The sequence below is a fragment of the Ornithorhynchus anatinus genome, chromosome 2 (assembly GCF_004115215.2).
Source record: "Ornithorhynchus anatinus isolate Pmale09 chromosome 2, mOrnAna1.pri.v4, whole genome shotgun sequence".
Taxonomy (NCBI): Eukaryota; Metazoa; Chordata; class Mammalia; order Monotremata; family Ornithorhynchidae; genus Ornithorhynchus; species Ornithorhynchus anatinus.
Genome location: NC_041729.1, coordinates 148,278,592 through 148,303,758, shown reverse-complemented (window position 1 = coordinate 148,303,758; position 25,167 = coordinate 148,278,592). Strand labels below are relative to the sequence as shown.

Genomic DNA, 25,167 nt, shown 5'->3' with positions numbered 1-25,167 from the left:
ATTTGGTCCCTAGTCTGATGCCGATGTTTTTGAGGCACAATGGATGAGGTAAGCAGTTATATGCTGGTCTTTGTGACCTTGGGAAAGTCATTTCACTTCTCCGACCTCACTTACCTCATCTGGAAAATGGGGATTGAGACTGTGAGTCCCACGTGGGAGAGGGTCTGTGTCCAACCAGATTGGCTTGTATCCACCCCAGCGCTTAATGCAGTGCCTGCCACATAGTGAGCGCTTAACAAATACCAGAATTATTATTATTATCATTATATGAATTCAGTCCTTGTTTCCCAAAGAAGGGAATATGAGGAAAGTAGAAGTGGAGGGACAGGTAAGGGACAGTCGTGATCCTGCATTTGTGGAACTGCATTTTTTTTTCATTTTGATGTATAAGGATGTTATATTCTACTAAATGACACTGTGGAGAAAGCATTCATAAAAAGCTTAGAAATCATTTCTGATAAAGGGACAGCTGCAGTCCTGGTTGAAAACGTTCCAAGAAACAAATTGCGGTATTGTTTGCCCCAAGATATTCTAAGCTGACAATCAGTCTACATTCATTCCTTGGCACCTGCAAGTAAGGATGAGAGGAGTATGTGGAAGGAAGATAAGGTTGGGAGAAAAGTCTTAGGAATTCCATCAAATGAGAGGCCAGTTATTTTGACGATATGTTTTCATTTTGACATCATTACCAAGGACTAGGAAAGTCATTTTCAGCAATCCAACTAGCATGTGAGATATCAAATGTCATCAGTCACATGTCTGCTCCATGACTTTGGGCATGTCACTTCGCTTCTCTGTGCCTCATTTACCACATCTGTAGAATGGGGGTTGAGACTGTGAGCCCTATGTGGGTCAGGGACTGAATCCAACCTGATTTACTCATATCCACCCCAGCGCTTAGTACAGTACCTATCTATATGATCTAAATAGTCATGTCAAGGCAGTATCATACTATTCCAAGATTACTAGGACCAGCCTGGCTTTCTTTCTTCTGTTTTCAATTTTACTTTGCTTTATTGGACAATAAGTTGCCTAGGTAATCATAATAATAATAATTAGCACAATTAGTGACAGTACTCAACTCTGTAGAACATTATTTGAATGTGAGGTTGGCTGGTTGTAAGCTTATATGTATATATTTATATGTCTTCAATCTTTTACAGGCTTTTACTCACTGTATTTATTGAGCATTTAGGGTTTGACAAGCACTGTACCAAACACTTGATGAAGTTCAATATAAAAGAGTTGGTAGATGTGATCCCTGCCCACAAGAAGCTTATGTTCTAGAAGGGGAGACAGACATTAAAATAAATTACAGAAAGTCAGTCAGTGAATTGTATTTATTGCACACTTAGGGTGTGCAGAGCACTATATCAAATGCTTGGGAGAGTATAATATAACAATATGACACACATTCCCTGCCCACAATGAGCTTACAGTCTAGAGGGAAATAGTAGAGTATAAGAATATTTACATTTGTGCTGTGGGATTGGGGTGAGTATTAAAGTAGCTAAAGGGTACACAGTCAAGTGCAAAATTGAAACAGAAGGCAGAGGAGACCACGGAAACAAAGGGCTTAGTCTGGAAAGGTCTCTTAGAGAAGATTTGATTTTAGAAGGGTTTTGAAGGTGTGGAGAGGGGTAGACTGGTATAATATGAAGGAGGTGGGAGTTCCGGCTCTGGGGAAGGATGTGGATGAGGGGCCGTTGGCAGGTTAGATGAGATTAAAGAACAGAGAGTAGGTTGGGGTTAGAAGAGCGGAGTGTGTGGGTTGGGTTGTAGTTAGAGATCAGTGAAATTAGGTAGGAGAGCATAAGATGATTCAGTGCCTGAAAGCTGATGGTCAGGAGATAATATTTGATGATGAGGTACATGGGCAACCATTGAAGATTTTTGAAGATGGGGGGAATATGGACTGAGCATTTTTTGGGGAAAAATGATATAAGCAACAGAATGAAGTATTGATGGATGGGAGACGGGGAGAGACAGGAGACGGGAAGGGCAGCGAAGAGACTAATCAATTTGTCAGCATGGTATTGATGTGTTTGGATCGCATGATTGCCTTTGTTTGGTGAGGAATGTTTGGATTCTAGAGTTCCCCTCTAGACTGTAAGCTCATTGTGGGCAGGGAATATGTCTGTTTATTGTTGTATTATACTCTCCCAAACACTTAGTACAGTGTTCTGCACACAGTAAGTGCTCAGTAAATACTTTTGAATGAATGAATGGAGATGTTGTGAGGGTAGAACTGGTAGGATTTTGTTTGACTCAGTGTGCCTGGTGAATTCATTCATTCATTTAATCGTATTTATTGAGCGCTTACTGTGTGCCGAGCACTGTACTAAGAGCTTGGAATGTACAATTCGGCAACAGATAGAGACAATCCCTGCCCAACAACGGGCTCACAGTCTAAAAGGGGGAGACAGACAACAGAGCAAAACAAGTAGTCAGGCATGAGAGAGGTGAGTCAAGGGAAGCACATGTCCTCCAAGAGGTCTTCCCTGATTAAGCCCTCATTTCCTCTTTTCCCACTCCCTTCAGCGTCACTCTGATTTGCTCCCTTTGTTTACCCCCCAGGCCCCTTCCCTCAGCTCCACAACCTTTATCTACATATCCATAATTTATTTATTTGTTTATATTGATGTCTGTCTCCCCCTCTAGATTACGAGCACATTATGGGCAGGGAATGTCTGCTAATTCTGCTCTGTTGCTTAGTCAGTGTTTTAGAAGCAGCGTGGCTTAGTGGAAAGAGCACGGGCTTGGGAGTCAGAGGTTGTGGGTTCTAATCCAGATCCACCACTTGTCAGCTATGTGACTTTGGGCAAGTCACTTAACTTCTCTGTGCCTCAGTTACCTTGTCTGTAAAATCACAGTCTTGATCTCCACGTGGGATAACCTGATTACCTTGTATTCATTCATTCATTCATTCAATAGTATTTATTGAGCGCTTACTATGTGCAGAGCACTGTACTAAGCGCTTGGGATGAACAAGTCGGCAACAGATAGAGACAGTCCCTGTCGTTTGACGGGTTTACAGTCTAATCCAGCGCTTAGAACAGTGCTTGGCACATAGTAAGCACTTAACAAATACCATCATTATTATTATTATTATAACCACTCAATAGATGCAGTTGATTGATTCTCCCAAGCAAATAGTTCAGTACCCTCTACACAGTAAGCACTCAATAAATATGATTGATTGATTCATTGATAGTTATGGGTTTGAGACAGAATGGATAGTGCTGTGCCTATGATGAAGGGAAAGTCAAGGGGATAGGAAAATCAGAGATGACCAAATGATGGGATTGTTTGCCCTGGCCTGATGCAGTCTCCCTGTGTATATATCTTGCTGCTAGTACTTAGCGGCTGTCCATTCTGTTTACCCGGTGGCCCCGAGGATAACTGGCAACGTTAACAGCCACAGCACCAATGCTTCACCAGAGCCACTTTTCCAAACTATGGCACTTTTCTAATAATACTTTTCTGTGGGTTGAGTGCCATTCAGGAGTATCTCTTGCATTTTGCCACTTCTCTATCATTAAGTCAGATTATGGGCAAAATATTAAGGAGGAGGTATGGCTTCTCAGAATGGAAAAGACCGTAAGCTCGTGTGCTCAGGGAATGTGTCTGTTATATTGTTCTCTCCCAAATGCTTAGTACAGCGCTCTGCCTGCAGTAAGCGCTCAATAAATACAATTTACTGACCAAGAAGGTCAGATTAGGAGTTCCCTCTGGAGTGAATCCACCTTTCCAATGCCACAGTCCATCAATCAATCAATCAATCGTATGGAATGAGCACTTACTGTGCACATAACACTGTGCTGAGTGTATGGGGAAGTACAATAAAACAAAGTTGGCAGATATATTCCTTGCCCACAAGGAGTTTATAGCTTAGTGGGGGAGATGGACATTAAAATAAAATTTGGATATGTGCATAAGTGAGAATAGGATGATTAAGGGGTACAAAACCAAGTGCAAGGACAGCGCAGAAGGGAAAGGAAGTGGGGAAAAGTCAGGCTTAGTTGGGGAAGGCCTCGTGGAGGAGCAGCATGGCTCAATGGAAAGAGCACGGGTTTGGGAGTCAGAGGTCATGGGTTCAAATCCCGGCTCCGCCGCTTGTCAGCTGTGTGACTTTGGGCAAGTCACTTAACTGCTCTGTGCCTCAGTTACCTCATCTGTAAAATGGGCATTAAGACTGTGAGCCTCACGTGGGACAACCTGATCACCTTGTATCCTCCCCAGCGCTTAGAACAGTGCTTTGCACATAGTAAGCGCTTAACAAATGCCATTATTATAGAGAAGCAGCGTGGCTTAATGGAAAGAACCTGGGCTTGGGAGTCAGAGGTCGTGGGTTCTAATCCCGGCTCTGCCACTTGTCTGCTGTGTGACCTTGGGCAAGTCACTTAACTTCTCTGTGCCTCAATTACCTCATCTGGAAAAATGGGGATAAAAAAATGTGAGCCCCACATGGGACAACCTGATTATCCTGTATCTACCCCAGTGCTTAGAACAGTGCTCTACATGTAGTAAGCACTTAACAAATGCCATAATTTTTATTATTATGGAGGAGGAGATGTGACTCCAAAATGGCTTTGGAGGTGAAGAGGTTGATGGTCTCTCACACATGAAGGAGGAAGAAGCGCCAGACCAGAGGAAGGATGTGGGTGAAAGATTGGCAGCGACACAGACGAGATCGAGTAGGTTGGCAATAGAAGAGTGAAGCATGTGGGCTGGTTTGTAGTTAGCAAGGTGAGGTAGGAGGGAGCAAGCTGATTCACTGCCCGAAGGCCGAAGCTAAGGAATTTTTGTTTGATGTGGATGTGCAACCACTGGAGGTTTTTGAGTGGGGTTATATGAGCTGAACGTTTTTTCAGAAACGTGAACTGAGCAGCAGAGTGAAGTATGAACTGGAGAGGGCAAAAACGGGAGGCAAAGATTTCGCTGCCTGGCAGATGCACTACTCATGGTGGTAAATGATAAACACTTGGATCATTATAGTAACAGTTGGATTGGAAAAGAAAAGGCCAATTTTAGCACTACCGTGAAGGTAGAACTGACAGCATTTGGTGACAGAATGATTATGTGGGTCGAATTAGAGAGATGAGCTGAGGATAATGCTAAGGCTGTGGGCTTGTGAGACAGGGAGGATGGTGGTGCTGTCTACAGTGATGGGAGAGTTCCAGAGGAGACAGGGTTTGGGTGGGAAGATGAGGAGTTCTGTTTTGGATAAGTTAAGTTTGAGGTGTCAGCAGGACATCCAAGTAGAGATGTCCTAAAGGCAGGAGAAAATATGAGACTGTAGAAGAGGGCCTGAGGTGTAGATTTGGCATTCATTTGCATGGAGATGGTAGCTGAAGCCATGGGAGTAAATGAGCTCTCTAAGGGGTTGGGTGTAAATTGAGGCTAGAAAAAGACCTAGAACTGAACTTTAATGGACACCCACAGTTAGGGAGAGGGAGACTAAGGAGGAGTCCCTGAAATAGACTGAGGAAGAGCCCGGGAGCCCTAAAGATTCATTCCAGTTTCCCTACTCCCTAATCAAAACTCAGTGGAGATCCAGGAACCAGAATATAGGAGACGATCAGGCTGAATTCCGAGTAGCAAAGCTGATTGTAAAAGACAATAAAGCTGATGAAAAAGAAACCCTAATTCCTAGGGAACATCTCAGAATCGCATCTGGAGAGTTTCCAGTACTCTATCAGCCTCGGCTAAGGGAGGGAGAATCAAGCAGAGACATACCCATTCCATTCCTAGCTTGGACAGTGGCTAGCGAGTGGAAGGCAATCTACTACAAGTCAGAACTCACCTGTTGCTGGGCAGCAGCGGCATGGGAGAGAGTCAAGAGCAGAAACTTCAGTTGACTGCGCGAAAGAAGGCAATGGTAAACCATTACCGTGTTCTTACCGAGAAAACTTCAATGGATAAACTACCGGAATGATTGCAGTTGGAGAGTGGGGCGTTCTGGAAGAGATGCTCCATGGAGTCACAGTGGGTCGGAGAAGACTTGACGGGTTAAGACAAGACAAGACAACCCACAGAGATGAGGAAGAGATCAGGAGCAGTGGTCAACTCACCTTATTGGGGGAATTAAATTCTTTCCAACAGGTATTTAATATAAGCAACTTAGGAGCTGCATGGCCTAGTGGAAAGAACATGGGCCTGGGAGTCAGAGGATCTGGGTTCTAATCCTAACTCTGCATTGATTGGCTGTGTGTCATCTTGGGCAAGTCATGTGACTTCTCTATGCCTCAGTTCCCTCATCTTCAAACTGGGGGTTAAGACTGTGAGCCTCATGCGAGACAGAGACCGTGTCCAACCCGATTACCTTGTATCCACCCCAGTGCTTAGTACGGTGCCTGGCACATAGTAACATATACAATAATTATTATTATCATTATTATGATTTTTAGTCCCAGGAGATGTTATCCCCAGAAGGTCGATGCTGCAAAGCCAAACTGAGGAGGTCCTCAGAAGTGGCAAGAAAGAGCTTCATTTTTTGATAGTCGGAGAGGATGCCACAAGGCCATAATGGAGGCTAAAGCAAAGCTAGAACTTTATTGCCAATCTATCAAGGAGGTTTGCAACATCCATCACTTAAGAGGTACACAGTCAAGGGCATAGTTGATGCAGAGGGGAATGTGGTTAGGAAACAAAAGAACGTAGTCTCCATATTTCTGTGTTGCTCTATCCCATCTCCTCCCGGAGGCCTTTCCCGACTAGGCCTCCATTTCCTCTATTCCCTCTACCTCAGTGTCCCCCTTGCATTGGGTATGCATCCTTTATTCACCCCACCCTCAGTGCCACAGCATTTACGTACATGCACACGGTAGCGCTCAATAAATACAATTGAATAAATATCTGTAATTTATTTATATTAATAGTCTCTCCTTTCTAGACTGTAAGCTCCCCGTGGGCAGGGAACATGCCTTCCAACTCTGTTATATTGTTATCTCCCAAGTGTTCCGCACTCAGCAAGCACTCAGTAAATACTAGACTGTGAGCCCGCTATTGGGTAGGGATTGTCTCTATCTGTTACCACATTGTACTTTCCAAGCACTTAGTAGAGTGCTCTGCACACAGTAAGTGCTCAATAAATGACTTTGGGCAAGTCACTTAACTTCTCGGTGCCTCAGTTCCTCATCTGTAAAATGGGGATTAAGACTGTGAGCCCCACGTGGGACAACCTGATTCCCCTGTGTCTACCCCAGCGCTTAGAACAGTGCTCGGCACATAGTAAGCGCTTAACAAATACCAACATTATTATTATTATTATTAAATACGATCGAATGAATGAATGAATGAATGAAATACAATGAATTGATTAATAGTCTGTTAGTCTTTTCTGGTTCCTTATTTAGGATAGAATGCAGTTCAGGTTCTGTTTCACATGAATCTACCAAACACACATCTGGACAAACTTGAATGTTTTCGCAGATCTGTGCTATTTGTCCAGGTCACTTTTTACAAAGCAAACAAGCCCTCCTGTCTGTCTCACACCTGCCACATCATGCCGATTCACACTCCTTCTCCTAAATACCTAGTGACAGCAAACTTAGGACTCCACCTCTCCTGCCAAAATTCCTGTCAAAACACCTCCTGAGGCCAGGCCTAGAGGCCTGCTAACTTGCATCACAGAAGCAGACTCTCACTATCTCTTGCCCTGGGTCCACACCTTCCTCTTTCACACTTAACTTCTGACTGGGCTGTGGAAAGTGTTAGGTCTTGTATATTTTTGGATATATTTAGAACTGATACATTTTCTCCTAGGAACTGCCCTGAACTGGAAGCAGGAGCCATGGGGCTGTCCCATTTCCAGTCTCTGGGAGTAAATCCCAGTTTCAAACTGAGCCTCCCTACACAGCGATTTTAGTCAGGAGGCCAGACTGCAGACATAGACCATCAGTCTCTAGTTTCCCTCATGTCCAAGGTCATGTTAGATGATGAAGGAGGCCATTAGCATTTTTGCAGGCCACTAGAATCATCTGTATTTTCTCCCCATTAGATGTAAGGTCCTTGAGGACAGGCGCCATGTCTGTTTTTATCCAGGATCTTAAGAATCATGTCTAGGGCTATGACCACTAGATGCTCAATGAACTTATTGGTTGGTTGAGGACCTTGCAGAAGACCTGCAGGAAATGGTTCCTGTGGGGCATTAAAGAAGGTTTCGTATCTGCCTAAGCATTTCGCTTATTTCTTTTAAACGGTATTTGCTAAGCGCTTACTCTGTGCCAGGCACTGTACAAGGTGTTAGGGTAGATACAAGATCATTAGGTTGGACACAGTCTCTGTCCCATCTGGAGCTCACAGTCTTAATCCTCATTTTATAGATGAGGTAAGTGAGGCCCAGAAAAGTTAAGTGACTTCCCCAAGGTCACAGAGCAGACAAGTGCGGAGCTGGGATTAGAACCCAGGACCTTCTGACTTCCAGGCCCATGCTCTATCCAGTAATAATAATGTTAATAATAATAATCTTGGTATTTGTTAAGTGCTTACTATGTGCAGAGCACTGTTCTAAGCGCTGGCGTAGATACAGGGTAATCAGGTTGTCCCATGTGAGGCTCACAGTTAATCCCCATTTTACAGATGAGGTAACTGAGGCACAGAGAAGTTAAGTGACTCACCCACAGTCACACAGCTGACAAGTGGCAGAGCCGGGAGTCGAACTCATGACCTCTGACTCCAAAGCCCAGGCTCTTTTCCACTGAGCCTTGCTTATCTTACTTGGGGAGATGAGAAGCCAAGATGAAGTATCTGTGGCATTTACGTGCCGTTCTTTGTGATATGTTAATTTTAAAACTTAAGATATATCATTGCTATACGTGTGAGCCGGCAGTTACGGCACTGTGGATTTTCAGTTTGCACTTGTAAACAAAAAAAAATATCTTTGGGCCTATTTCTCCTACTGTGGTGTCTCTGTAAGAGATTGTGAAATGACTTTTAAAGTTCAGGAATCAAGTACGCATCGAAACTCTGCAACTGAGCCAACTGACTTAACTCTTGTTTTATTTGATCATTTTTAGGTGTGCAAATGAAACCAAATCCAAAGCAGAAGAACAATTTTGGGCTTATAATTTCTGCCCTACTCCATACTCCTGGACTGCACTTCTGGGCCTAATCCTATACCTGATTTTCTTCGCACCTGGTAAGGAAATATTTCATTGCTGTAGTTAGTAATATTGTATGCCGTGGCTAGAACATGGATTTCATTCATTTTTTCAATAGTATTTATTGAGCACTTACTATGTGCAGAGCACTGTACTAAGTGCTTGGAATGTACAATTCAGCAACCGTTAGAGACAATCCCTGACCAGTGACGGGCTCACAGTCTAAACGGGGGAGACAGACAGCAAAGCAAAACAGAACAAAACAAAAACAGGACATCATCATCCAAATAAATAGAATCAAGGAGATATACACCTTATTAACAAAACAAATAGGGTAATAATATATACAAAGGAACACAGTGTTTGAAGGAAGGGGAAGAGGGAAGAGCAGAGGGTCGGGGTGGGGGGAGGGGAGGAGGAGCAGAGGGAAAGGGGGGCCTCAGCCTGGGAGGGCCTCCTGGAGGAGGTGAGCTCTCAGTAGGGCTTTGAAGAGGGGAAGAGAGTTAGTTTGGCAAATGTGAGGAGGGAGGGCATTCCACGTAAGAGGTAGGACGTGGGTCAGGGGTTGACTGCAGGACAGGTGAGAACGAGGCACAGTGAGGAGGTTAGTGGCAGAGGAGTGGAGCGTGCGGGGTGGGCAGTAGAAAGAGAGAAGAAAGGTGAGGTAGGATGGGGCAAGGGGATAGAGAGCTTTGAAGTCAAGAGTGAGGAGTTTTTGCTTGGTGCGAAGGTTGATAGGCAACCACTGGAGGTTTTTGAGGAGGGTAGTGACCTGCCCAGACTGTTTCTGTGGGATTTCAAGGGGCCTCCTACTCTCCCATTATGTAACTACAAAGGATTCTGGGAAGCCTTGCTGCTCTTCCACGCAGCCTCCTGTGCCACCCAAAGACGGGCTCAGGAGATCCCACCTGGCAAAGGAGTGCCCTGAGGAGCCCACTGCTTCTCAGAGTTCTTCTTCCCAGGACTCCAGGGGCCACTCCAAAGCCAGAAACAACAGGAGGTGTTAGAGGAGAACTTTGGGGACCTGCACACCCCACTGTGCCAATTCAGGGGGTGGCAAGGACGCAGAGGTAGGAGCACCAGGAGAAACAGACTAGGCTGTAAACTCACTGTGGGCAGGGAACATGTCAACCACCTCTGTAGTATTGGACTCTACCAAGCGCTTAGTACAGTTCTGTGCCCACAGTAAGCATTCAGTAAATATGATTGTAACAGCACTAGTCCCCAAAACTCACCCGTGCCACTTATGGTTTGTTTACTTCCTATGTACTCTAGTTGAAAAAGATGTAGCTCCTTTTGAAAGGAGCCCTCAAATTTTGTGGAACACACAAACAAAAGGGAAACAATACCAGGCACTGCTTACAAGGACAATATCTCTGTAGGCACAATGTGTCCGGATTCTGGGTCTTACACAACAGTGATTAACAGCACATGCAGTAAAGTGGTCGCATTTTTTCAAAGTGCAAAGAGGGATGGGAATGGGGATTTTGGTCGAGGTAAGGGGTTTCCATAGAGACAAGATGCGAGAGATAGCGAAAGAGGGAAAGAGAAAGAACAGCTTCTTGGAAGGAACACAGGACTGGAAGTCAGACTTGGGTTGTGGTCCCAGCTCTGTCACTGGCCTGCTGTGAGACTTTAGGCAGGTCACTTAACTTCTCTAGGCCTCGGTTTCCTCATCTGTGAAATGGAGAGAACTCAGATTGTGAGGTCCATGTAAGACAAGGTCTGTGTCCAGTCTGATAAGTAGTGTGGCCTAGTTAGAGCACAGGCCTGGGAGTCAGAGAAACTGAGTTCTACTCCTGACTCTGCCATTTGCCTGCTTTGTGATTTTGGGCAAGGCACTTCACTTCTATATGCCTCAGTTTCCTCATCTGTAAAATAGGGGTTAAATCCCTCTTCTCCCTCTTACTTAAACTCTGAGCTCTATGTGGGACAGGGACTGTGTCTGACCCGATTAACTTGTATCTACTCCAGCGCTTAGAATAGTGTTTGACACACGATAACCGCTTAACAAGTACCATAATTAGTAGAGTAATCTTGTCTCTAAACAAGGGCTTATAACAGAGTCCATAATCCATATCATACTTAATAAAGTGAGAGGTTGAGGAGGAGGGTGGAATGTGGTGAAGGAAGGAGGGAGGGAGGGAAAAGGAAGATTCGACAGTGCGTCCAGGAGATCTTTGTTCAGGACAACTGAGCAAGGCAGTGAATACCCTTGATCCTGTTCTGGGAGGGGCTTCTACTCCTGTTAGGAGTCTGTTTTCTTGACAAGAAGACCCCACCACTCTCCAGCTGCTGCTGCTGTGTTCCTATTGGCTGACGTTGACTTCCAACATCAATCAATGGTATTTATTGAGCGCTTATTTTGTGCAGACCATTGTACTAAGCGCTTGGGAGAGTCCAGTACAGCAGAGTTGGTTGGCACGGTCCCTGCCCACAACAGCCTTAGTCTAGAAGAGGATCATTTCCATTGCCACCCAGGCTGTTTGCGGAGACTGCAGTGGAAATGATTTTGGAGACTGAAGTCCACCTCTGGGACTCCAGTGGTGGTTGAGGAGCAACAGGAAAGACTGTTCCAAGCCTGGGGCTGGATCTGCAACTCTCCTCCTCCTCCTCTTACTCCTCCTCCTGTCTCCTCCTCTTTCTCCTCCTTCTCTGTCTTCTCCTCTTCCTCCCTGGCCAAAGTGGACCCTTGGCGAATCTGACCATCACAGTTCAGTGCTCTGCCGGAAATACAAACCACATAAGTTCTCTTAATTGGCTGACTGGTTTAGAATGGTGCTCAAAAATCAGGCTGAGACATAAGGTCACTGGAATGTAGAGCCCCAGGGAGGGTAACTGCAGAAAGACTTGGGTGAGTCTTTTGCCCTCCTGCCGCCGTTGCCTACTGTCCCTGTTCCCCAAAGAAGTGGCCCAGGCAGGAGAAAGGACCAGGAGTTTCCTGGACAGGATCCAGGGTATGGCACTACCCCAGAACCAGTAATATCTGTGCAGAAATTAACAGGCAACCTCAATCAGAAGCAGCATGGCCTAGTGGATAGAGCACGGATTTGGGAGTCAGAATGTCATGCGTTCTAACCCTCACTCTGCCACTTGTCTATTGTGTGGCCTTGGGCAAGTCACTTCACTTCTCTGGGCCTCAGTTATCTCATCGGTAAAATGGGGATTGAGACTGGGAGCTGCACGGGGGACAGGGACCGGCTCCAAACTGATTCACTCATTTCCACCCCAGAGGTTAGTACAGTGCTGGGAACATAGTATGCGCTTAACAGGGAATATGTCTGTTTATTGCTGTATTGTACTCTCCCAAGTGCTTAGTACAGTGCTCTGTATACAGTAAGTACTCAATAAATGCCATTGATTGTTCGATTGTTCATAAGACCAAATTATAATTTGAAATAGGTAACATTTCTTCACGTGTCTGACAGGATTTACTTCTAGTTTCTAAGCTCCCTCTAGACTGTCAACTCTTTGGGAGCAGGGAACATGTCTGTCAATTTTGTTATATTGCCCTCGGCTAAGTGCCTAGTACACTGCTCTGCACACAGTAACCGCTCCATAAATAGGATCGATTGATTGATAAAGTTTCTATTTGCATTTTCAGGAATGGGACCTATGCCATGGACTGTCAATTCTGAAATCTATCCCCTTTGGGCTAGAAGTACGGGAAATGCATGTTCATCAGGAACAAACTGGATTTTCAATGTTTTGGTTTCACTGACGTTTTTACATACAGCAGAGTACCTTACATACTATGGTAAGATATGATTTGCAATATTTCTCATATCGTTCATTGTCTGGGTTAGGAGACATGTTACAACTGCTCAGTGGGATGGTAATATTGATTTGCTGACATTACTTCAACCAGGACCGCTGGGGCCTTTCTGGCATGCATTCATTCATTCAATAGTATTTATTGAGCACTTACTATGCGCAGAGCACCGTACTAAGTGCTTGGAATGTACAATTCGGCAACAGATAGAGACAATCCCTGCCCAGTGACGGGCTTACAGTCTAATCAGATCCCTCAAGTAAGCCGTATGCATGGGTGGAATGAATTTATGTACCTCTGAAGCACTTTGATACTCATCCCAGCCCCACAGTACTTACGTCAGTATTCTCATCATCCTCTATTTCCCCTGTCCCTAAGCTATTTTAATGTCTGCCTCCCCCTGTAGACTGTAATAATAATGATAATAATAATTGTGGTACTTGTTAAGCACTTCCTATGTGCCAAGCACCGTTATAAGTACTGAGGTAGATACAAGTTAATCAGGTTGGACTGGGTCCTTGTCCCACAAGGGGCTTACACTCTCAATCCCCATTTTACAGATGAGGTAACTGAGGCCCAGAGAAGTGAAGTGACTTGCTCAAGGTCACACAGCAGCCATGTGGCAGAGCTGGTATTAGAACTCAGGTCCGTGTTCTATCCACTAAGCCATGCTGTAAGCTCCTCATGGGTAGGGATGATATCTACCAAGTGTGTTGCATTGTCCCAAGCACTCAGTACAGTTCTCTGCACACAGTAATCGCTCATTAAATACCAGAAAAGCAGTATGGCATAGTGGATAGAGCATGAGCCTCAGAGTCAGAAGGTCATGGGTTCTCATCCCAGCTCCACAGCTTGTCTACTGTGTGACCTTGGGCAAGTCACTTCACTTCTCGGGGCCTCAGTTCCCTCATCTGTAAAATGGGGACTGAAACTGTGAGCCCCTTGTGGGACAGGGTCTGTGTCCAACCTGAGTTGCTTGTATCCACCCCAATGCATAGTACAATTCTTGGCACATAGTAAGTGCTTAACAAATACCATACTTATTATTATTACTATTATTACCAGTGATGGATTGCTTGATTATAGTGCCTCCCACCTCCATCATCACACCTATTTTCTGTAATGATAATAATAATAATAATAATAACTGTGGTATTTGTTGAGTACTTAACTATATGCCAGACACTGTACTAAGCGCTGGGGTGGATACAAGCAAATCGGATTGTATTAATCCCCATTTTACAGATCCCCATTTTACAGATGAGGTAACTGAGGCTCAGAGAAGTGAAGTGACTTGCCCAAAGTCCCACAGCTGATAAGTGGAGGATCCGGGATTAGAACCCACGACCTCTGACTCCCAAGCCCATGCTCTTTCCACTAAGCCACGCTGCTTCTCTGATCAAATGCAATTATAAAATGACTGTACTGGGGAAGTACTTCAGAGTGTCCTATTAGAGGTAAATGTCCCCCTTCAGCATTGGAGCCTCAGTGACATGTTTAAGTTGCTGTTTTCAACAGGAATAGATACAACAAAATGGGAAACCATGTAGAACAACTACACACTAAATTCCACTTAATTTTGTAAGAGGTTGGCGGAAGGGAAAAAATATTTCTTCCAAAGAAACTTCAGTGTTCATTCATTCATTCAGTCATATTTATTGAGCGCTTACTGTGTGCAGAGCACTGTACTCAGCACTTGGGAGCATGCATTACAACAAAATTGATTAGAAACATTCCCTGCCCACAACGAGCTTATGATCTAGAGAGGGAGACAGAGATTAATATAAGGGAAGCAGCATGGCTCAGTAGGTAGAACACGGGCCTGGAAGTCAGAAGGACCTGGGTTCTAATTCTGGCTCTACAATTTGTGTGCTGCATGGTCTTGGGGAAGTCACTTCACTTCTCTGGGCCTCAGTTACTTCATCTGTAAAATGAAGATGAAGACTGTGAGCTGCATGTGGGTGAGGGATCCTGTCCAACCCTATTTGCTTGTATCTGTCCCAGCGCTTAGTAAAGTGCCTGGTATGTAGTAAGTGCTTAACAAATACCACAGTTATCATTAGTATTATTACTATCATTATTATTATATACCATAAATTATAATTTATGATTATAAATAAATAATATATAGATATGTATATATCTGGCTTTCTTCTGTAGCTTATTGTTAACTCTCCCAAGCCCCTCTCAGGATGGCACCTGGGGAATTTCCAGTAGTCTACCAGTCTCGCCTATAGGAGGGAGAGTCAAGCAGAGACTATCCATTTCATTCATTCATTCATTCAATTGTATTTATTGAGCGCTTACTGTGTGCAGAGCACTGTACTAAGCGCTTGGAAAGTACAGTAAGGCAACAGATAGAGATAATCCCTACCCAACAACGTGCTCACAGTCTAGAAGACAGGCTCACAACTTAGCTTGGGCAGTGGCTAGCAAGTGGCAGACGATCTGCTCCAAGTCAAAACTCACCCGTGCTGGACAGCAGCGTCACGGGAGAGAGTCGAGGGCGGAAACTCAAGTTTACTGCGTGGAAGGAGGCAATGGTCAACCATTTTTTACCAAAAAAAGTCTAGATCCACCACCAGAGGTATTGCAGATGGAGGTGGGGCATTCTGGGAGTCCATGGAGTCTCTGTGGGTAGGAAACGAGCGGACCGAATAAGACAAGACGTATCTGGCACTGGATGTAAGCTGAGTCCATCTGGGACTTGGTTCTGGTAAAAGACAGAGTCTCCAAGTTGGGGGATTCTGGGGCAGGGGCAATCATCTAGCCCAGGGGGGTTAGGCCGTAGAGAGGGGCAGCACTGTATGCCCTCTCCCCGGCCCCTGATTGTCTGCAGTCCCTTTGGCTTCCACAGCTGCTTCCCCGTCTCTCCCATGTCTCTCTTCCCAGAGACACCGACCTACCTGCCGGACGCCCATCTTGGTCACTAGCCACCTTCACTTCCCGGAAAGCCCGCTCGCCACTACAGACCACACCGCCCCTCTCTCCCCACCTTCCCACCCCCTTCCCAGAAAGCCTGCCGGTTACCAGGGCAGAGGGAGCTGGTGTTCTGCTTAGAAATAGTTTTTACTTTCGGCACAGGCTGGAATTAAGGACCCCTCGGACACCCACAAGTATTGGATACAGAGAGGAAGTTAATCCAGAAAGGAGACCGTTAAAAAGCTGCCAACATGTGCAGTTAAAGTCATTTTACGGAAAGTTCATGGAATCACTTTTATGAGATTGTCATATTCACTCTCTTCCAAGTCCTAAATATAGTTTAGTGTTTTGCGAGAACTGATTGCATCCAATCTTAGAATGTCATAGACCAAACATTAAAAGGCTAGATGAAAGGACCTTTGATTGCAAAGCTCTCGAATCCTGTATTTGCATCTGCAGTGAACTTTCACTGCCGATGAAGGAAGTAGAGAGAGGAAAGAAATTATGATACCCAAAACTCATTTTTTTCAAGAACATCCTGTTGGTACACTTAGCTCTTACTTTCCTTCACAAGACTTTGATCTTTTATTAAGTTGATAGACTACAGTGCCATTATTTCTAATGTCCTGTCTCCAGTACTGAGCTGCGGTGCTTCCTTTCAGTCGTCTTGTGTTCCATTTTAATCCTATTTCAAAACTTCTTAATGGCTCTTTTAAAAACTCATTTGATTTTACTAAGGTTACAGCCTTGTGAGACGGGGAGGATGATGAAGCCGTCTCCTGGTGATGGGAGAGTCAGGGGAAAGACAGGGTTGGGTGGGAAGATGAGGAGTTCCGTTTTGGGCATGTTAAGTTTGAGGTGTTGGCAGGACATCCAAGTAGAAATATCCTGAGGGCAGGAGGAAACGCAAGACTGCAGAGAAGGAGAATTCAGGGCTGGAGAGGTAGATTTGGAAATCCTCCATGTAGAGATGGTAGTTGAAGCCGGGGGAGCGAATGAGTTCTGAAAGGGAGTGGGTGTAGATGGAGAATAGAAAAGGACCCAGAACTGAGCCCTGAGGGACTTCCACGGTTAGTGAGAGGGAGGCAGAGGGATCATGAGATGTAATCATGGGATCTCTAGGGCAAGGAATCCAACCATTTGCTTGCTTTCTCTAAATGCTGTTGTAACAGAATTCTGCTCCGGATGATGATCTATTGGTCTATACAATAATGGCATTTCTTAAGTTCCTTACTTTCTCACAATTATCACTGAAGATGAGAAACAAGACTTAGTCTAAGGAAAAATCCAAGGACTCAGATTAACTCGTTAATATTTGTGGTATGCTTTAATTGCAGGGGCCTTCTTTCTCTATGCAGTATTTGCTGCTCTGGGACTCTTGTTCATCTACGGCTGTCTTCCCGAAACTAAAGGGAAGAAACTGGAGGAAATCGAATCCCTGTTTGATAACAGGCTATGTATGTGTGGCGCTTCCGATTCTGATGAAGGAAGATATATTGAATATATTCGGGTGAAGGGAAGTAATTATCATCTTTCTGACAATGATGCTTCTGATGTGGAATAATTTTTAGCTGCTGATGTATTTAATCATTTAAAAGCCTTCTGGGAAAAGAGCAGCTATTGGTGACCTCACTGCCCTGCTTCTGGTCTGGTTTCCCTTTCTACTGTCTAATTCTGAATGCCTTTATGTTCTAAAATACTTAATTGGGAAGGGAATCTAATGCAGTATGATTTATCTGGAGCTGAAAAGTTAAAAAAAACAGTTTATAAGGATTTTATTTTATGAGAAAATGGATATTAGCTCCTGAAAATTAACTAAATCCAGGTTTTTTTCCAATGAAACCAATGACATTCTTATTTCTTAAGAAAGTAAATAATATTAGCAACGGTATAGTCAGTATGAAGCCACCGCAATCATTCTAATGTCCTTACAAACAGAAGTATTCTAGGCTGCTGAGCACGGTATTTTACTTCCGGAAAAAATTGCCTGCCCGTCCTGGGACGATGGACTCATAAGCAGTTTACCTCCGGGGTTTCGGTGAGCAAAGACCACTTAGAGTTATGCAGGAGAATTAAAAAGCACCGGCTTTAGGAAAAGCATCTCTGTAGGTATTCCCACTGGCTAGACGAACACGACAGACTGGTTCATCCATATGGCATTCTTCGCCCCTCAGAGATTCCTCAGGGCACCGCCCGGGGTTTCGGATCAACTGAGCACAGCTCCGCTACTCCGGACCTGGGCGAGAGCCCTTCTTTAGGCGGTTCATTTCACAAGTGCAGTGAAGGTCCCCACACTGAGCATTTTCTGAACATAACCTTACATTGTTTGTTTGGTTGGTGCATTTTATTTGTTTGCCATGACAACACAAAATAAAAGGTTTGATGGGATCCCTAATTGAACAGCCCCTTAGGCACCCTAAATTAATCGGATCTTCAGCTACTTCAGGGACCATTTTGTGTGCTGACCAAAATCGCACAGTAATCACCACCCCTCTGCTTATAAACGTCGGCGCTTTGCCTATTGGTGCCTTTATTTTCATTATGTAAATAGCTTCCAACACATCTCTTTTTTTCCCATTCATTTATTTATAAAATGGGTTTGAAACCAAAAGGAAAATCAGTGGCAGAAAAGCCCAGGGATAATCATGACCTTAAAATAGAAATTGCTTTTCCTCTAAACTTTGTTAATATTTCAAGAACAAGATATTACTAGTAGGTTTGTCAAACTCAGTACCACATTGCTCTTTATTCATTAATGAATAAATACAGTTCATTTTCTGTACCTCACATTTTCCTGACAAAGTCAGAGTATGTAGAAATATGGATAGATTTTTGAAGACCGTCTGTAACCCCGTAGCCCAAATGTGGGTGATTTTCTCTCTGTTTGTGATGAGATATTAGTAATCTGGATAAATGATTGGATCAGGTCCACACCCAGGGTGTTTCGTATAATATATTTGCTGAAAAGTTTAAATTTGTTGAATTTCTATTCCACATCGTATTCTGCCTTACATTTTGGCCCTTCTGTTTTGAAAGCCCATCTTTCAAATCCATTCCCTCCTTTCTGAGCTACAAGTGATATCTAATAAAGTAAATTTTGATAAATCAAAATCTCTCAATCATATGACTGAGGCAATGCAGAACAAAAATGTAACCACACTCTATTTTCTAACATACAGTTTTGAATCCCAAATCCCAGAGTTCCTATTTATGCCCTTCCAACCCGTGGTTGAAAACCAAAAAGGTGTGCGAGTCCAGTCGACACTTAAATTCTTCTGCTACACACTAAGGGTCTTGGCTGCCTACCAGGTAGGAGCGAAGAGACAGATTCAATCTAACCTTTTTTATCAATAAAACAGATTTCTGATAAAAACAGTATGAAAGATTATTATCCCACTTAATATGTTTCCAGTCAATCAGTCAATCATCTTTATTGAGCACTTACTATGTGCTGAGCCCTGTATTGAGCACCTGGGAGAGTATAATGACAACAGAGTTGGTAGACGTGTTCCCTGCAAACAGCGAGTTTGCAGGTCTTTTCATCATTTCCCGGGATGAAAATGAGCCCATTGTCGAGCCAGTTGGAAGATAGTACAGCCTGTAATCAATCGATCAGCCCCTTCCACTTTCCTGGTATACTCAGAAATAGGTATGTGTATTGTATTTTCTTTTCATATCAGTGATTTGGTTAGCAGAAATAATCATAATCTTTAGAATCTCTTTCTCTAAGCTTTAAATTCAACTGGCTGTTCGTATTTATTTTTCAGAAAGTTTGATGTCATTTAATGGCAGAGATCGTTGCTCTTTTCCACTGACAGCTCATCCTGGGTCCATCAAAGCAGAGTCAAGTAAAGGATTGGGGCAATTAGCTGTGCAGAGGAATAATCTGTAGTCCAAAGAAACCTTGATCTTCCCCTCAGTGATGTTTTGTAGTCACAGATATCTGAAAAATTGCCTTACCTTTGCCCCTGACTTTGTCAGCATAAACATAAATCCTATTTGGCTGTGAACAAATTTCCTAAAACTGTTTTCTAAACAGAGCATGGTGCTTTCCATCTCTTTAAGGTGAGCAAAAGTAGTCTCCCACATTTGTAGCTAACAATCAGTTGGCTGTGGCATGAAATTCTAGTTTATTTTCTATCGCTATTTGCTTCCAGTTATGTTGGATTTGTGTTCCTTTTCCAATGAATTATGTTTCATGACCGTAACATTCCATCTCTATTACTTGTGAGCCACATACTATATATAAATATATACAAATAGGTTTATATATGTTTATATATAGTAATGGCTATTCAAAAGACTAAAAAAGACTTGAAAAATCAACCTTGCAAAAATAAGGTTTTTATTGTTAGAATCTGTGAACATTTGTAAAAGATGAAAAAATTAAAAGATTTTTTGTATTTTACAGAGAATTTTATATTGTGCATCTTTTAAGTTTACAGAGACTTTGGCTGGCACCGAATACTTCAATAACATTCCATATGAAGATGATAAAAATAGTTTTAGTAGTATAATAATTTCATAGAATAGAATTTTGATTTGTTAAATTGAAACACAGATCTAAGCACAAGATCATTTTAGTAAATGCTTTTTGCAGGAATCGTGGATATTTTCTTCACAAGCTGCATATTTCATTCAGGAGTACTATGCTTCATGAATATCTGGTGAAGCTGGTTATATATAGCACCTGCCTAGTTTCCTTCAAGGTGGCATATCAATTATACAGTAGGCTTGAAAGAATTTGACATCTCTGCTGCTTCAGATCTCATTAGTCTGCACCTAGGTATAGGAGATGTGAGGCTAAATACCTTTTCAAAGGTTTATCATTATTCAGTATGTTGATATTTCTCTGCCTTACAGATATTTAAATCTTCCTTCTGACTCAGATCAGGCATTTACTCAAAATCAGATGGATTTTTAAAATGAATCTTCAATAAGAATAGGGAAAGAGATTTTACACTTCATTTGACCTGAAACAAAGGAAATGCTTTATTTGAAAATTAGTTAAGCATTACCAGAATTTTGCTTTCATAATACTTTTCATGTTGGGGAACAGTATTTGAGCTCTGGTAAGTGGTTTGGGTGAATCTTTAGGCTTCAAGACAACAGTCATTAAGTACACATAGTTAAAAGCAAGAACTCTGCTGCCGGCTCTTTTTTTTTCCCCAATCATTAGTCGTCTTTGCAGGGGAAGGGCTGATCAAAAAAAGAAAAGTACACAGTTTGGCTAGAAGCTTAGATACCAAAGCAACCCTCATTAAAATGTCCCATTATTCCACCAATGATTCCAGAAAAAAATTAAATCTTCAAAAGCACCCGATCCCTACAAAACTTTGAAAAATGATGTCATGTTTTTCACAGCAAACTCTGCTTCAGCTTCAACACTGAAATTATTTCAAAATATATATCTTTTTTCACTTAATAAAGATTTTACCAGTACCCTAAGTTGGACCAAAAGCATGATGTCACATTTTCCCACGTATAAATATTTCAGCATTTTCCAACAAATAGAAACAAACTTCTCCTCAATACTTTAAAAAAAAAAGTTTACCTACTTTGTGTGATAGATCTGAATTGACCAAATAATTCTTTCCTAACAGGAAAAAGTGAACAATAAACAAAAGTTTTGTATACCAGGCCAGAAGCAGAAAATTCACAATACAAGCTTTATGGCAAAATGTGTATAATTGCGGGTAAAATTTACAGCTTACATGTAGCTGCTGCCTATAAAAACGACTCCGAATTGTTCTCCGGATTACTAAAAATCTTGTTTTCTGTGCAGAACTATCAGTTGTTTATATCGATCTTCATAGCCTTGTATACAATGTTAAGCTTAATTTATGGAGTGGTTTAGGTTGTGGCAATATTTCCAATGTCAGCACAATAAACTCTCCTTCTTGGTGAACAGTATTGTTGCTCTGATATTAAGGGGTGAACTCTTGAAGAGCCCACCTATTTATTCAAAAAGTCAGAACAACTAGCAGTTCTTCACTCTGTGGTGTATGTTTTCACTTAAAGATGAAGGAGTTTTGTATATGCCAGTAATCATCACTGTGGTGTTTTGTAACAGGATGTTAATGATGTTCAAAAGTATATGGAAGTATTTTATTCACATGACTTGTTCGTGTTACTGAAGAAAATATAATTCCTATAACTCCTTTTTCATGTAGTAGATACAGTGTGTTGCACTTGAGTGATTTGGCATGTGAAATTATGACGTTTGAGATTTTATTTATTGTTTATTTGAATCTCTTTTTCAGATTTGGGTTTTAGATGGTAAAGTTTGTGTTTGATGTTGTCCTATCAATTATAACTGAACAAAATGAAAGACAGTTACAAAACAGAACCCTGGTATTGAAAATTTAAAACCAGGTTTTGTAAAGTGGAAGTTAGGAAACTCAACCTCAACTCATTTTATTTGAAGAGTAAAATAAAATCAAGAGATTTCAACATGAAAGTACCATAGGTATGTACACTGTAAGAGTCCAGACCGGTTTCCTAGCAGTCTTCGGTTTCATTCTCTCTTGATAATTCAGCATCCTTTACCTGCAATGAACAAAACCAATACCGGAAACTGTAATTTTCATGGGGAATAAATTGAATTGTAGTGTGTGCTATTCATAAAATACAAGTACTTAATGAAGTATAAATTCAATTCCTGAGTGCATGTGCAGTATTTAATACTTCAACTTGACAAACCTAGTATGAATATTTATGACCAGCCTTGATATTTGGAATATCTTAACACTGGTGAACATGTATCATTTCCTTTACAGTCATTCAAGCCTATACCGTATCGAAGTGTTGTACATTCTATGAAATTTTAGTGATGTAAACCTGTTTTTAATGTTGTTTTACTGAAGTTCAGTCTTTACAGAAAACTAAATATCTTTCCAAAATTGTCAGTGCCAGAACTGTAAATGAAAAATAAAATAAAAATTAAGACAATTCATTACAATCCGTTTACGATCTTTCTCTCGGGGTTTTGTTTAAACTATATGAATAACTCCTCCAAAATACAGCAAGCCTCTTATTAAATAGTCTGTATCTTGCAGCATCTTGCACTGCTCACATTAAAGTAACTTTTTAAGCCTGTTGATTGTTTATCTCAGAAGGTTATCTTTTAGAGTGGTGACAAAGTAAGTAAAATTTTTGCCGCATGAAAAAGAAGAAAATTGTTTCCTTCTGTGGCGGATGAAAAAATAGCTTGGATCTGAGCCATTCTTACTACAGAAAAAACAGCTCTGGAGAAAGCGTTTTGTCTTTTTGGACCCACCCAAGATCTATATTTGGAAAATCAAACCACAACAGATGTATGTATGATCAATTCCCGTCCCCTCTGTGAACTGTTTAGGTCTTGTAGTTTTTTTTATGTTGGACCCTAGTTTGGAGGCCGGTGACAGCTGAGAACAGGACCGCCCGCTTCACCTGGAGCTGTTGGTCCATCTCCTATCAAAGTAATATTTTTAGGCATCTAGAAATAATATAATAATAATAATAATAATAATAATAATTGTGGTATTTGTTAAGCACTTACTGTGTGCCAGGCACTGTACTAAGTGCTGGTGGGGAATAAAAGCAGATCGTGTTGGACACAGTCCTGTCCCACATCATTCATTCATTCAATAGTATTTATTGAGCGCTTACTATGTGCAGAGCACTGTACTAAGTGCTTGGAATGTACAATTCGGCAACAGATAGAGACAATCCCTGCCCATTGACGGGCTTACAGTCTAAGGGGAGACAGACAAAAACAATAGCAATAAATAGAATCAAGGGGATGGACATCTCATTAACAAAATAAATAGGGTAATAAAAATATATACAAATGAGCAGACGCGCACAGTGCTGAGGGGAGGGGAAGGGAGAGGGGGAGGAGCAGAGGGAAAGGGGGGGAAAGGGGCGCTTAGCTGAGGGGAGGTGAAGGGGGGGTAGAGAGGCAGCAGAGGGAGCAGAGGGAAAAGGGGAGATCAGTCTGGGAAGGCCTCTTGGAGGAGGTGAGCTTTAAGTAGGGCTTTGAAGAGGGGAAGAGAGTTTGGCGGGGGTGAGGAGGGAGGGCGTTCCAGGACAGCGGGAGGACGTGGCCCAGGGGTCGATGGCGAGATAGGCGAGAACGGGGAACGGTGAAGAGGTGGGTGGCAGAGGAGCGGAGTCTACGGGGGGCAGTAGAAAGAGAGAAGGGAGGAGAGGTAGGAGGGGGCAAGGGGATGGAGAGTCTTGAAGCCTAGAGTGAGAAGTTTTTATTTCATGCGGAGGTTGATAGGCAACCACTGGAGGTTTTTAAGAAGGGGAGTGACATGCCCAGGCGTTTCTGCAGAAAGATGATCCGGGCAGCAGAATGAAGAATAGACTGGAGTGGGGAGAGGCAGGAGGAATAGAGATCAGAGAGAAGGCTGACATAATAATCCAGCCGGAATATTATGAGAGCCCGTACCAGTAAGATAGCCATTTGGGTGGAGAGGAAAGGTCGGATCTTGGCGATAGTATAAAGGTGAGACGGGCAGGTCTTGGTGACGGATTGGATGTGTGGGGTGAATGAGAAAGCCGAGTCAAAGATGACACCGAGGTTGCAGGCTTGAGAGATGGGAAGGATGGTTGTACTGTCCACAGTGATGGGGAAGTCAGGAAGAGGACAGGGCTTGGGAGGGAAGATAAGGAGCTCAGTTTTGGGCCCACAGTCTTAATCACCATTTTACAGATGCGGTAACTGAGGCACAGAGAAGTGAAGTGACTTCCTAAAGTCACATAGCAGACAAGTGGCAGATCCAGGATTAAAACCCATGGCATTCTGACTCCCAGACCCATGATCTATCCACTAGGGAAAACGGTTTCCTTCATTTTGGAGAACATAGCTACAAGGTTTTTAGCCTGCTGGGCCTCACCTGATCTGGGAAATGATTCCTCTTTGATCTCTTTCTCTAGGTTTTCCCTGTCCTCTGCCTCCTCCTTTTTGTCTCGCTCACAGTATAGCTTTCCGTCCGGGGTAGTGGAGTGACACTGACACCTTTTTTTGTATGGATGCGTATTGAATAGCCAGCTAAACTGATGTTGTATATTTCCTCGCTCAATGGAAAAAAGGCAGGTCATCACTATCATTATCAAGGGAAGGACCCGTGGTTTCAGACTCCATTGATTTGAACACAGATGTGTCGGAAATATAATGTTGGTATTTGTTAAGCGCTTACTATGTGCAGAGCACTGTTCGAAGCGCTGGGGTAGATACAGGGTAATCAGGTTGTCCCACGTGAGGCTCGCAGTTAGTCCCCATTTTACAGATTAGGTAACTGAGGCACATAGAAGCTAAGTGACTTGCCCACAGTCACACAACTGACAGGTGGCTGAGCCGGGAGTCAAACCCATGACCTA

The 25,167-nt window shown here is 42.9% G+C and overlaps 1 protein-coding gene and 1 non-coding gene across 2 annotated transcripts in view; both read left to right on the top strand.

The window, feature by feature from the left end:
* The window catches only part of SLC2A13 (solute carrier family 2 member 13), a 426,989-nt gene extending 404,230 nt beyond the window's left edge, over positions 1 to 22,759 (top strand). The window contains exons 9-11 of the mRNA XM_029047238.1: positions 9,021 to 9,142; positions 12,709 to 12,861; positions 17,136 to 22,759. Of these exons, the coding sequence (XP_028903071.1) occupies positions 9,021 to 9,142; positions 12,709 to 12,861; positions 17,136 to 17,362 (502 nt within the window). The 3' untranslated portion in view covers positions 17,363 to 22,759. The remainder of the gene's footprint in view (positions 1 to 9,020; positions 9,143 to 12,708; positions 12,862 to 17,135) is intronic.
* Positions 5,659 to 5,796, top strand: LOC114809577. The gene has a single exon (XR_003757353.1). It is a non-coding gene; the product is annotated as a small nucleolar RNA SNORA7 (small nucleolar RNA).
* Positions 22,760 to 25,167: the final 2,408 nt, after the last annotated feature.